This window comes from Euphorbia lathyris, chromosome 7 (genome assembly GCF_963576675.1).
Source record: "Euphorbia lathyris chromosome 7, ddEupLath1.1, whole genome shotgun sequence".
Classification (NCBI taxonomy): domain Eukaryota; kingdom Viridiplantae; phylum Streptophyta; class Magnoliopsida; order Malpighiales; family Euphorbiaceae; genus Euphorbia; species Euphorbia lathyris.
This window is the reverse complement of record NC_088916.1, coordinates 38551815-38564694: the sequence shown is the minus strand read 5'-3', so window position 1 is coordinate 38564694 and position 12880 is coordinate 38551815. Positions and strand designations below refer to the sequence as shown.

The window sequence follows — 12880 nt, the reverse complement described above, 5'->3', positions numbered from 1 at the left end:
AATACGGTTTATTCTTCATATTCTCTACTGACTTTGGCATCGGAGTTTCCCCCGTCGAACCCAACGACGCCCCCCACAGGGACGAGCTCCGATCAGAAGTTTCTCCCTTATTATCATATATATATATATATAAAGAAAAAGAGAGTAAATAAAAAAAAATGTAAATTTACCAAAATATAAAATAAAGTAGGAATTTGGGCCAAGACCATTAATACCCGTATTTTCTTGCTCTCCGAGAGAATAAGAAGCGAACCCTGCTACTGAACAGTCCCCTCTCAGCTGCCGTCTACACCGCACCGCAATGAAATCACACTCTCTTCTGCTATCACCTTCTCCATACCCATCTCCGACGGCCTCCCTCTCTACCCAAACCAAATTAAATTCCCTCCTATCCTTTGTTTCTTGCCCTCCCCAGGAAAAGTTTGAAGGTTTATGCATTACTAGAGCCATGCCCATGGGTGGCTCCTCTCAACCTGAAATTGAAACTAAGGAGAGCAAACTTTGGGGTGGAAGGTTCGAAGAGAGCACGACTCATACTGTCGAGAAATTTACGGAGTCTATTTCTTTTGATAAGCTGCTGTATAAGCAAGACATTGAGGGTAGTAAGGCTCATGCCTCTATGCTTTGCAGTCAGGTTATTAATCTTTCTGAATAGTTTTGTTGTTTTGATTTAGAATTGATATGATATGATATGATATGATATGATATGATATGATATGATATTATTCTGTTTTAGGGATTGATAAGTTTGAGGGATAGAGATAGTATCGTACAAGGTCTGGATGAGATTGAAAGACGTATTGAAGGAGGTGAGTTTTTGTGGAGGACAGACAGGGAGGATGTGCACATGAACATTGAAGCTGCTTTGACGGATATGATTGGTGAGCCTGCAAAGAAACTACATACAGCTCGGAGCAGAAATGATCAAGTTTCGACAGATTTTAGACTTTGGTGTCGTGATGCTATTGATAGAATCATGTTGTCTATCAAGAATCTACAAATTGCATTGGTGGGTTTAGCTTTGGAGAATGAGGGACTCATTGTTCCTGGTTACACACATTTACAAAGAGCACAACCTGTTCTATTGCCACATCTTCTTTTGGCTTATGTTGAGCAGGTAGCTATTTCTCAAACAAACTTAATCTACTTCTAGTGTCTGTCTGTCTGTCTAAAAGACTTCCTCTCCTCTTGTAGCTTGAACGTGATGCCAGCCGTCTACTCGATTGCAGAGTTAGGGTGAATTTCTGTCCCTTGGGTGCATGTGCATTGGCTGGCACTGGTCTACCCATTGATAGGTTTATGACTTCTGATGCTTTAGGATTCACTGCTCCAATGAGGAACAGGTATGCATTTCCTACCTACCTTCCTTTTATTTCCTCTAATCATGAGCTAGTTGCTTAAGTTTAGTTATTTCATAGTATTGATGCAGTTTCAGACAGAGATTTCGTTTTGGAGTTTCTTTCTGCTAATTCCATCACAGCCATTCATCTATCTCGTTTGGGTGAGGAATGGGTATTGTGGGCTTCAGAGGAGTTTGGATTTATCATACCCAGCGATTCTGTTTCAACAGGAAGCAGTATAATGCCTCAGAAGAAAAATCCAGATCCTATGGAACTCGTTCGAGGAAAGTCTGCTAGAGTCATTGGAGACCTCGTTACTCTTCTCACATTGTGCAAAGGACTTCCTTTAGCTTATAATCGTGATTTGCAGGTACACTTCATTCAATGCTGTACATTCCTTTGCTTTTAAGAGCTATTCCTGTTGGTGTTCATTTATACTTTTGTCACGCATCTTTGCAAACAAATGCTTTCACATATACTATTCTTTTCAGATATGCTTTTCTTTTCTTGAGACAGGAAGATAAGGAGCCTGTATTTGATAGTGTTAAAACAATTATAGGGATGCTTCAAGTTTCAGCTGAGTTTGCTCAGAACATTACCTTCAATCGCACAAGAATTCACAAGGCTTTGCCAGCTGGCCATCTCGATGCAACAACACTTGCTGATTATCTTGTGAAGAAGGCAAGTCATTAGCAACTTTCTTTTATGCTCTTTTTACTATATCTTCTTATATTTCTCTGACTTTTTATTTAACTAGAAATGCATCACCCCAATTATATAGCTCGAGTCAAATCTGTCCTGCTTAGTTTTAAGGGCATACACTTACAGTAATATAGCTATCAACATCTTGCAAAAGTTCTGTGCTGCTGATGTGTGTCAACAATCATCATCAATCAATTTAAAATCTTTATCTCAAATATTTTTTGAAGAGAAATTTTGTCCATATTGTGTAGAAAATATTGATTTCCTTCTCTTGTTCAGAAACTACTCCTTGACACTAACTAGAAAGAATAAATTGACGACACTATAAGTTGCTCTGACAGAGGGAAGGATGATCTCGTCACCAATTAAGATATTTTTACTATAGAGATCATAAGAATAGATGATTCTGGTGGGTTAATAACACAAGCAGAGCCGAATATTAGTAGTGACTCTATTTGTTTTAAATTGCTATGCTAAGCATACTTAGTAGTGTAGTGCGCTTGTGTTTTGGCAAGGTTTGCATATTATAGCAGTGGAAGAAATGTGTACCCAGGCAGGAAACCATATTCCCACTCTGTCTGAATTCTTCTACTTTTCCCCTAAAAAAAAATAAATCAAAGTTAGCTGATTGTATTGTATGGAAGAAGCATGATTATTGATGTTTATTCTGCAAATTTAATTGGAAATGGATTGATGACTTCAACCTCTTTATCTGCAGGGGATGCCTTTCAGAACTTCCCATGATATAGTTGGAAGGTCTGTTGCCTTGTGTGTTTCAAAGAATTGTCAGCTTCAAGAGTTGAGGCTTGATGAATTTACAAGTATAAGTCCAACTTTTGAGGAGGATGTGTACGAGTATCTTGGGGTTGAAAATGCTGTTACAAAATTCTGCTCATATGGTTCGACGGGATCTGCCTGTGTTGCCGAGCAACTTAACTACTGGGTCAAGAAACTTGAAATTAGCAGACCTCATTAATTAATAGTCAGATGTCCCTCAGACCAAAACGAGCAATCAAGACTCGAACATAACTAGCAAAAGGCGAAATATCATTGCTGGAAAGGATGAGTCGAATAGAACAATGCCATATGAAGACTTGGCAACTGTAGTTTTATATTATTTGACGGTTGTTGTGACTGATTGAAATTTCAAAGTAAAATTTGAACACAATCCTCAAAATGGAGTTCAAAGATTTCCAAGCTTGTCTAAACGTTTGACTTTCAGTGGTTATTGTGTGACTAAACTTATTCAAACAAATGAGATTGAGATACAAATTCAAGTTGATTCGTCAATAGCTTTCCAACTGGAATTTCAAGTGAAACTCATATATATATGTTGATGTAATTATAATATGTGGGCCTCAAGTTCCATTCACATAGCAATAGCTCTAGTTTGCGAGCATAAAGTTTGTTATTTCAGTAACCACAAAAAAATTTCAACACTGCTACAGCAGAAAATTTGTTTATAATTCCCATCTCAAGAACACTCTCATAAACACCTCAACATTGAAAGCCAAAGCATATCCTTATTTTGAGGCCTGTGGGCGCCTAGCCCTAGTTTGTCTCATCTGATGAGCATCTGCATCTACTTTTTTCAGACCTGATACTGAGGAAAATGTTTCTGCTATGTTCACCGGTTTTCGCCCTCCCATTTTCTTCCCAGGTTTTTTAGCAATAGGACTTGAATTGGCCTGAAGATATTTAGATTTCTGTAAGTAAGCTATGGAGAGACAAATGAAGAAATGAAAAGCTAGCAAATAATTTCACAAGAAAGAGAAAGAAATGGAGGTACTCAGGCATAACTTTGCATGAAAAGATTTGACAGGGAATAAATAAGAATCAACACTGATATGGGAATGGAAGATACCAGTGCATTTCCGATTTCATGTAAAGGCTTCCTTGGCACTGGCACACATTCATTATCCAAATCAGGAGGTTCAGAAACAATGACTTCCTGCGATCCTGAATTGCCTGAACTATCAACTGAGTCTTGAGCTTCCTTTCTTTCTGGGGAGTCGTCCACCTTGATAAAGAGAATTGATCTGTTGCTGCATTTGGAGGTTGTACATCCACACCCAGCCCCACAACTGCCACCAGCAGCCCGACATTCACACTTTAATGTCTTGCACAGAGACTTTTTACTGCAAGAGCAGCACATCTGTGGAGTAGATTTCACTGGTGCAGCAGTATTTCCTCCAGAATAATCTGGTTCAGATGTGTCCATGAAGTCACTAATAGCATAAGAAGCAGAAGGTTTAACAAGGTCTACCTGATCACCAATGTAAGAATTCCATCAGATCCAAATTATATATATATATATATATAAGGCAAGATACTGCCAGATGTCGTATGTACTTGCCTCCAGCTTCTTTCTATTAATTTCTGCCTTCAGCACTCCTGGTTGATTAACCAAATTACTTAGCCTGACTATTTCTTCTTTCAGGTCTCTTAGTTCTGAATCCCTCACTGTGCATTCAACTTCTTTATCCTGTAAAAGGCACCTTAAAGCACAGGAGATGATACTTTTCAGCTTTTGGTGCTCATTTATATACAGTGCCTGGAAGAAAAATGGTACAATCACTTGTAGAAAGTTTAAAAACCAAGTCCAACCTGAAGTTTTCTTGCCTGAGCGTCTCTGCTTCTTCCTCAAATTTCCTCAGCTCATCTGCCATCCTAGCGAAATGGATTAGTTTAGTCAGTTTCAAAATAAACAATTTTACTTAAACAGATCCAACTTTCACTTCAAAACTCCACTGGATAGAGAGTAGTAACATATTCAAAAGGTAATAATACAATATAGACAAATTGTAAAGGAGAACTAAGAACACGAGCCAAATAAATTCAGCTCCAAATGCTTTAGTTAGGTTACCAGGACTTACTCTTCCATTACACGTTCATAGTCGGCACGTATCTCTTCCACCCTTGCTGCAACTTTAAGTTCAATCTCTATACCCTGAACCAGTATCAAGTCGATAGGGAATGATGATATAAAGATTGCTTGAGTGTTTGAATTACCTTATCATTCAACAGAAAATAATAATCATAATAAAAATTAATCTACCCAGAAGCAACCTATAGATTATTCCAGGATCTGTTTTCCATTCTCAATACAGGAAAGAACCATCCAATGTTTCTATGATACGTTCTCCTTCTCATATTCAAATGCAAAGAAGTTAGATGGAAAAAATGATGTCTTGCACTCAACTCGAAAAATCTCTTCATGCTCGTTATTTATTTTTCACATAGACAGTAGCAAAAGGTGCTTTCAGGATCTGTTTTCCATTCTCAATACAGGAAAGAACCATCCAATGTTTCTATGATACGTTCTCCTTCTCATATTCAAATGCAAAGAAGTTAGATGGAAAAAATGATGTCTTGCACTCAACTCGAAAAATCTCTTCATGCTCGTTATTTATTTTTCACATAGACAGTAGCAAAAGGTGCTTTCGTCTAGAAGCTAGAAATTTCAACCAAAGTGTATATCAACGATAGTTGCAACTTATAAAACCTAGTTTATGATTAATTTAGCCAAATCAGTTCCTGCTCCAGTGATTCTAGAAAAAACACCATGGGTTAGAAACAAGTAACCTGCCTAGTGCCTAATTACTTTAGCATCCACCCTTTTAGAAAAGAGGAAAAGAAAGAAAATTTATGTGCACTGAAAAGACATCCTAAACATCAAGGCATGTCAAAAGTAAACCAATATAATGCTTCATTGCTTTGTTTTCTGGTCAGCATATCCCATCAAACAGATTGTTGGGTCATGTACATACCTGAACTCCAGGACTCTTACCACCTTTACTATCTGCTTGAAATTTGGAAACAAAGAAAAATTCAATAAAGCACATTTAAATAAACAAACATAAACTGCATAAAGCAGCAAATCCACTAACCAGAACCCTTGCGAGACTCTAATAGCTCTTTTAGCCGTTTAGTAGCTGTAGAAGCTTCTTTTGTCTTTTGCTGCAAAACCTGATAAAGTTTACGAAGTTAGAAGAATAATTCTCTGGGAGATACATATGACTCATAAAAGGAGGCATCAAAACAAAGAAGAAAGCACACCAACTTACCAGCCTCTGCTTTTCATTCAGAGCTAGCAACTTACGCATTTCATAATCTTTCCTTCTTGCTTCTTTCTTTAGCTGTCAACAGGAAAACATAGTACAAACATTCAGATGTCAGCTTATAACTCCAGGGAAAGCCATTGCTTACACTCTCATAATCTGGATTAAATGGGGAGTATATGAAGCAATGGTCACTTACCAACAATATAGCATGTAAGAGAGGGAAACAGAAAAACAAAAAGACAAAATAAAGAAAGAATCATGGAAACTGCAATTTGCAAACCAATAGTGATGAGTTTGAATCCGCAAAAATTTGCAGTAATCCCAGCATTTGCAAATCTTGAATTACTACTTGGGGATAAAGCTATATCTCAATGTCTACTGAACCTGAATTGGAAACAGCACAAAGCCTACGACTACAACTTCAAAGCCAATCACCATGTCTAGAAGGTAGACATTACTGATACTGAGCAAATGTAGCATGCCTAGATGATCTGCAGCTCCCAGCATGACTATGTAATTTCAATCCAATCTAGATAGGCCAAATTTCTTGGAAAAGAATAACAATATAATGTTTCACTAACTAGCATGACTATGTGGTTTCAGTTCAATCTAGACAAGCAAAATTGCTTAGAAGGGAAAACCAGAACATAGGATTCCTCGCAAAGCATGAATAGAACCAAAAGTCAATACTTAAAAAACAACAATCCATCTCAGAGCAAGGTATTGTAATATATAAAGAAGGAATCATACAAGGGAGTAACCATGACTATACTTTTAGCGCAAAGGAAAATGTCAAATCAAATCACGGTGCTTTATTAAAACACAATTAAGCATATAGAAGTAAAAAAAAAAATTTGAATAGACAGATTAAACATTAATCCTAGAAACAAAATCTTCAATCATCTGGAATAACAGGGAACCAAAAATCATGAAACATCACTTCCACTACGAATTGCTAGAACAACTGACAACCTGTTTTGTTTTTTTATAAAAACTGACAACTGTTAATACAGTAATGACTAATGATATAATCAACAAAAACAACGTGCCTGAAGAATTTCTTTCTCCAGTGAAGCCTTTGACAGCCTGAATTGAACAGAGTCTAGCTTCATCTTGCAAAAAAGTTGAACCTTCAGGGAGAAAGGGAAAAAAGGAAATTAAAATCACTACTAAGTATTGCGAGCTCGTTAAACACAAATGATCAGGTTACATTGGCATATTTCAAGAACAGGGAAATATAAGCACCTTCTGAACCTTTAATCTCTGGATTTGATCCTGAGGTGAACCTGCATCACCACTTTGCTGTTTTTGGGATGAGTAATGCTTTCTTGCTGAAAGCTGAGATAGGCCATTGAATTTCTTCTTCAAATCCGTAACCTGAATAGGCATATTAATATATAATTTGTCGTGTTGAAAGAGGGCAGAATATTGATAAAATAAACCACCTGATCTTCAAGGAAACGCAGCTTTTGAGAATCATCATCTTCCTTCAGCTTTCTAAGGCCATCAACAGAAGAGGGTGAAAGATTAGCCGCTTTCTGCTTCAATTCTTCAATTTCCATCTGCTAAGTCACGAGAACTTTAGGCTAATGATATCTAACACAGTGGACTCAGAAATACATTCATGCAAATCCAGTAATTTCCAAGAAGAGCATTTCCAGATTTTTATCCAAAGAAAAAACGCAGTGAAATATTTTCATCACCCGAGAATAAAAAGAAGAATATGTTTAATTAATGTTTAAGGAAAAATGGATTCCAAATCCCTATCAAATAGTCAATACTGTCTAATCGATATCAACAATATATGAAAACCTCAAAATTCCTCCGATCTAAACAGCAACGGCTGCATAAGACTTTTCCTACATTTTCTCCAGAGAGAATCAGATTCAAATTAACAAGAAAATAGAGCAAATGATCAGAAGTTCAAGTAAGTGAAGCAAGAGCAATAACCTTAAGATCTTCATTCTCTTTCTCCAAATCGTCAACTCCCTTATTATAACACTGCTGCTGATGTTGCTCGTCCCCTTCGTCATCTGCTAAGGCCGCTGGTGGCGTGAAATCAGAGACGCTGCTTCGTTTCGAGCGGCGATTAGGCTTTTTCATCTTGCCGATCTGATCAAAGCCTTCTTCCTTCAGTTTTTGGCCGATCAATCGACGGGAAGAATATATTTTGAATTTTGATTGGTTTCCCTCTTCTTTTATGTTTATGACACGCTGGCCGGATTATACATTTACATTTAGGACCCTATGCTTATTCATATTAGGCCTAGTACACAAATAATCTCTGAACTTATCCAAATATTGCAATTGTATCCCTCAACTTTCAATTGTAAGAGCATCTCCAATAGGATGACATGACTCTCTAAATTGTCAAATTTAGCTAGTCATTTAGAGAGTGACCACTCCAACAAGGTGACATGACTCTCTAAAATAAATAGCTAGTCATTTTCACTAGCTAAATTTGATTAGTCTCTTTGGCTAGCTATTTCTATTTTTTATTCATTCTTTCTCTTTTCTCTTTGTATCTTTTTTCTACTTTTTCTTTAAATTTAATCACTTTTAATGATGAAATAATCAAATAGAGAGTCAAATAGCTAGCATGGTTGGAGCAAGACATAAATTTGGCTAGCTAAATTTGACTAAACTAATATTTTATCTTATTTTAGAGAGTCAAATAGCTAGTTAGTGTTGGAGATACTCTAACAACTTACTCCTTAAACTTGTCCAATTGTAATACATAACCCCAAATTGGGAATTTTTTTACTCTATACTTGAAGCAACCGTAAAAATATTTTCTCAAATTCATATCACGCCAAAAATCTGATTATCACACTCCACGAGCGTTGCAGATTTTGTATTTCACATGTTTTTTCAATTGCAGTCCATGACAGCAATTTGGGGTTATGTTTTACAATTGGACAAGTTTGAGGGTTTATGTTTTACAATTGGACAAGTTTTTAGGGGTAAGTTGTTACAATTGAAAGTTGAAGGGGACAGTTGCAACATTTGAATAAGTTGAGGGGTTATTTGTGTATTAGGCCTTCATATTATTGACCCTGGATTTTGGAGACGTACAACTAGTATCCAAAACCAATATTTTTTAAATACCCCGATCGGATATCGAACCGGCGTAATAGGTAATCGGACATCAAACCGATATAATGATTGGATCAATAATTTACGGGTTTAACCGGTTGAACCAGAATATATTATATATATAATAAAATCACATTTAATTAAATATAATATGAAAATTGATAAATAAAAAAACAAATTCCATTTAATGAGTCATTTCTTAGTAAATAGTGCATATAAATTAACTAAAACCCTCACATTTCAATGTACCTCATATAACTCCTTCTTTTCCATTTTTTATCCCCTTATCAAAAACAAAAATGGCTGGTATGAGGTTGAACAATATCTATAACAACGAAAACATAGAGAATTAAGAAAAAGTATTTTAAAGGTTTTTTGGATGAGTTAGCGCGCTAAGAACAAATAGAATAAATGAGTTAATACATTTTAATTATCCGGCTGATGTGGTCAGATTCCTTCAGGCCAAGAGTGAGTTGAATGCCCTACTTGATTCTGAAGCTATACATTGGCAACAAAGGGCTAAGACCTTTTGGTTACAGGAAGGAGACCAAAATACTAAATTTTTCCATGCCTGTGTCAAAGCTAGAAAGCAGAGGAACACCATTCGCCACCTTAAGGATGTGAACTGTCTGATAGTAGAAGGAGTGGATGATATGGGGATTATTGCCAAAACTTATTTCTCTGACCTGTTTGCTGGTCCTACTAGTCCTTGTTATGATGCAGTGAGTACCCTTGTCCCTCTTGTTACGCCTGAAATGCAGGCTGATCTGTGCTCCCTTTTTACTTTTGAGGAATTCAAGATTGCCATGTTTCAAATGCACCCTGATAAATCCCCTGGTCCTGATGGGTTAAATCTGGGCTTCTTCCAACACTTTTGGGACCTCATTGGTCCCGAGATTGTTAATGCATGTAAGGGTTATTTGGCCTGCAAGGAATTCCCCCCGCACCTAAATGACACAATAATTGTTCTTATCCCCAAAATTAATAGGCCTGAGTGTATGAAGGATTTTCGCCCTATCTCCCTGTGCAATGTGCTTTATAAATTGATTGCCAAGGTCCTAGCTAATAGGCTAAAGCTTGTATTACCTTTCTTGGTATCTGAGACCCAATCTGCTTTTGTCCCTGGCATGTCTATTTCTGACAGCATTATGGTGGCCTTTGAGTCATTACACTTTATGAAAAGAAAGAACAGGGGTAGAATTGGTGAGGTGGCTTTGAAATTAGATATTAGCAAGGCCTATGATAGGGTTGATTGGACCTTCCTGAAACTTGTTATGCAAAAATTAGGCTTTCCTGGGTTGTGGATTGATTGGATTATGTTGTGCATTTCGACTGTGGAATATTCTGTGTCGCTGAATGGTACTTTTGTGGGTCCGATTACCCCTGGTAGGGGCCTGAGACAAGGCGATCCCTTGTCGCCGTACTTATTTATATTGTGTGCTGAAGTCTTATCTAAACTGATTACAAGGGCGGCGGATGAGGGTTCCCTTCACGGGTGCCTCATCGCTAGGGGTGCGCCAACCATTACACACTTGTTTTTTTGCAGATGACAGCTTCCTGTTTTTCAGGGCCTCTATGGATGAGTGTAATAAAGTTGGGATGATTCTATCTGAGTATGAGGCAGCATCTGGTCAGGCTATCAACCTGTAAAAATCTGGGATTTTCTTTAGTCCGAATGTTGGCCTGGAACTGCGAAATGAGGTATGTAACTCCCTTCAGGTTTTTCATCCTCTGTATACTGGTCGCTACTTGGGCCTCCCTTCACTAATTGGGAAGTCCAAAGTGGCGATTTTTAGTTTCCTTAAAGATAGACTCAGGAAGAGGTTGAGTGCATGACCTTTTAGATTTCTTTCTGCTGCGGGTAAGGAAGTGCTAATTAAGGCGGTTGCCCAGGCTCTGCCAACTTTTTGTATGAGTGTTTTTAAACTGCCCAAATCCCTTTGTCTGGATTTAGAGAAGATAATGAATTCATTTTGGTGGGGTATGAAACTAGGGGGTAGGAGATCGATTCATTGGCAGAGCTGGGATAGGCTTTGCAGGGATAAGAGAGAGGGAGGTTTAGGCTTTAGGAGCCTCCAGAAATTCAATCTTTCCTTACTAGGCAAACAGGCCTGGAAGTTGATGGTCACTCCAAATTCTTTAGTGGGTAGAATGTTCAAAGCTAAATACTTCCCTAGAGACCCATTTCTTTCCTCCAAATTAGGCAATAATCCTAGTTTTGTTTGGGGGAGTGTTTGGAGAGCCATTGAGGTATTAAGATTGGGAGTTCGTTGGAGAATTGGGGATGGTAAGTCAATACAAGTGTGGAAAGATCCATAGGTAAATACTGTGGCCCCATTTATGGTCCAGGGTGATGCGGTTATGCAGCAGGATGATACAAAAGTGGCTGACCTGTTTATTCAAGGCAGGGTCAGAGGGAAGGTGGAGGATTTGTTGACTGAGGCAGATGCCAGAATTGTGTGTAGGATGATGTTGCCTATCAGAGAAGTTGAAGATGGACCAATGTGGAATTTTACCAAAAATGGCATGTACACAAGTAAATCAGGGTATAGAGCGCTTTGTGATGGTGGTGGAGAGATTCAGGAGGATGGGTGGAGTAGAATTTGGAAGATGCACGTTCCTCCAAAAGTTAGAATGTTTGTTTGGAAGTTGGCCTCGGGTTGTGTGGCCATTAGGCATAGATTGGCAGGGAGGGGGCTGTTAATTCCAACGCGGTGTCCCTTCTGTCATTTTGATACTGAGCATGACCATCACCTCTTTGTGGATTGTGTATATGCCCAAGAATGTTGGAACCTATCCGGGATCAATACAGATGTATTCCAGCCTGATTATCTAACGGGTTCTATTTTGCAGGTACTCTTGTCCAATGATCAAGACACCATAACCAAGGTGGCAATGACGCTTTGGGCTATTTGGAACCAAAGGAATCAAATAGTCTGGGAGAGCAAAGTCCAATTACCAGAAACGGCAGTCTCTCTTGCGAATAACTACCTTGCTGCTTGGCGCCAGTCCCAGTTGAAGATCCTTCCTGTTGTTGCCCGTCATCCATCCACGTCCACAGCAGCCCACGCCGATGCCGTCACCGCACAGAATCGTCCGAGCACAGCACCTAAGGCAGATGCCGTGAGCCCTGCTTGCCCTGCTGTGCAGCGTCGGCCGCCCACCGCCATTACCGTCGACGCAAATGCAATTGATGGCACTGCTGCCCATCGCCACGAGCACATGACGCGGTTGACAACGACACAGGTACGACATACTAGTTGGTCTCGCCCCTCTTTAGGCTTTGTCAAATGCAATTGTGATGCGGCTTCCTTTAAAGCTGAGTCTCGGAGTGGGGTGGGAGCTTTACTTAGATCCTCTGATGGATCCTTTATGGCTTGTCGTAGTTGCCAAGTCCCATTTATCGATGATACCAGGGAAGCTGAAGCATTAGCTCTACGTGAGGCATTGCTTTGGTGTGCTTATCTTAATTGTATTAATGTGTTGTTTGAAAGTGACTCGCTGATTGTGGTTAATAGTGTCAATTCAGTTGATCCAGACTTGTCTGTTTATGGGTCTGTTATTCAGGATTGTAAGTTTTTGTTAAGTAGTCGACACGATTATAAAGTGTCTTTCTCTCCACGCCTAGCGAACAGGGGTGCTCATGTTGTTGCACGACATGCCCTATCCAATGCTAGC

General features: G+C 38.6%; 2 protein-coding genes across 3 annotated transcripts; one reads left to right on the top strand and one right to left on the bottom strand.

Annotated features, from left to right (window-relative positions):
* Positions 1 to 226: 226 nt before the first annotated feature.
* LOC136235386 (argininosuccinate lyase, chloroplastic) lies at positions 227 to 3332 on the top strand. Its single transcript, XM_066025033.1, has 6 exons — positions 227 to 634; positions 737 to 1117; positions 1195 to 1343; positions 1419 to 1710; positions 1857 to 2021; positions 2761 to 3332. Exons 1-6 carry the CDS (start codon positions 302 to 304, stop codon positions 3016 to 3018), a joined length of 1578 nt encoding a protein of 525 aa, XP_065881105.1. The 5' UTR covers positions 227 to 301; the 3' UTR covers positions 3019 to 3332.
* Positions 3321 to 8331, bottom strand: LOC136235387 (kinesin-like protein KIN-4C). 2 transcript variants are annotated; one of them, XM_066025034.1, is made up of 12 exons: positions 8057 to 8331; positions 7552 to 7668; positions 7352 to 7483; positions 7156 to 7236; positions 6110 to 6181; positions 5933 to 6011; positions 5813 to 5847; positions 4919 to 4992; positions 4650 to 4712; positions 4395 to 4540; positions 3907 to 4304; positions 3321 to 3730 (listed from the first exon to the last, which is right to left on the bottom strand). In XM_066025034.1, exons 1-12 carry the CDS (start codon positions 8207 to 8209, stop codon positions 3566 to 3568), a joined length of 1515 nt encoding a protein of 504 aa, XP_065881106.1. In that variant the 5' UTR covers positions 8210 to 8331; the 3' UTR covers positions 3321 to 3565. The 2 variants fall into 2 exon arrangements, with proteins under 2 accessions (XP_065881106.1, XP_065881107.1); XM_066025035.1 differs by having other exon boundaries at positions 5813 to 5844; positions 8057 to 8330.
* Between the last annotated feature and the right edge of the window lie 4549 nt (positions 8332 to 12880).

What these genes read in the sequence shown, in the direction of transcription:
- LOC136235386 (XM_066025033.1), top strand. Translation starts at nt 302, where the DNA reads ATGAAATCACACTCTCTTCTGCTATCACCTTCTCCATACCCATCTCCG. An exon ending in CCTCTATGCTTTGCAGTCAG is followed by an intron (nt 635 to 736) that starts GTTATTAATCTT and finishes ATTCTGTTTTAG; the next exon opens with GGATTGATAAGTTTGAGGGA. An exon ending in CTGATTATCTTGTGAAGAAG is followed by an intron (nt 2,022 to 2,760) that starts GCAAGTCATTAG and finishes CTTTATCTGCAG; the next exon opens with GGGATGCCTTTCAGAACTTC.
- LOC136235387 (XM_066025034.1), bottom strand. Translation starts at nt 8,209, where the DNA reads ATGAAAAAGCCTAATCGCCGCTCGAAACGAAGCAGCGTCTCTGATTTC. An exon ending in TAGAAAGAAGCTGGAGGCAA is followed by an intron (nt 4,305 to 4,394) that starts GTACATACGACA and finishes GTGATCAGGTAG; the next exon opens with ACCTTGTTAAACCTTCTGCT. An exon ending in ATGAAATCGGAAATGCACTG is followed by an intron (nt 3,731 to 3,906) that starts GTATCTTCCATT and finishes AAATATCTTCAG; the next exon opens with GCCAATTCAAGTCCTATTGC.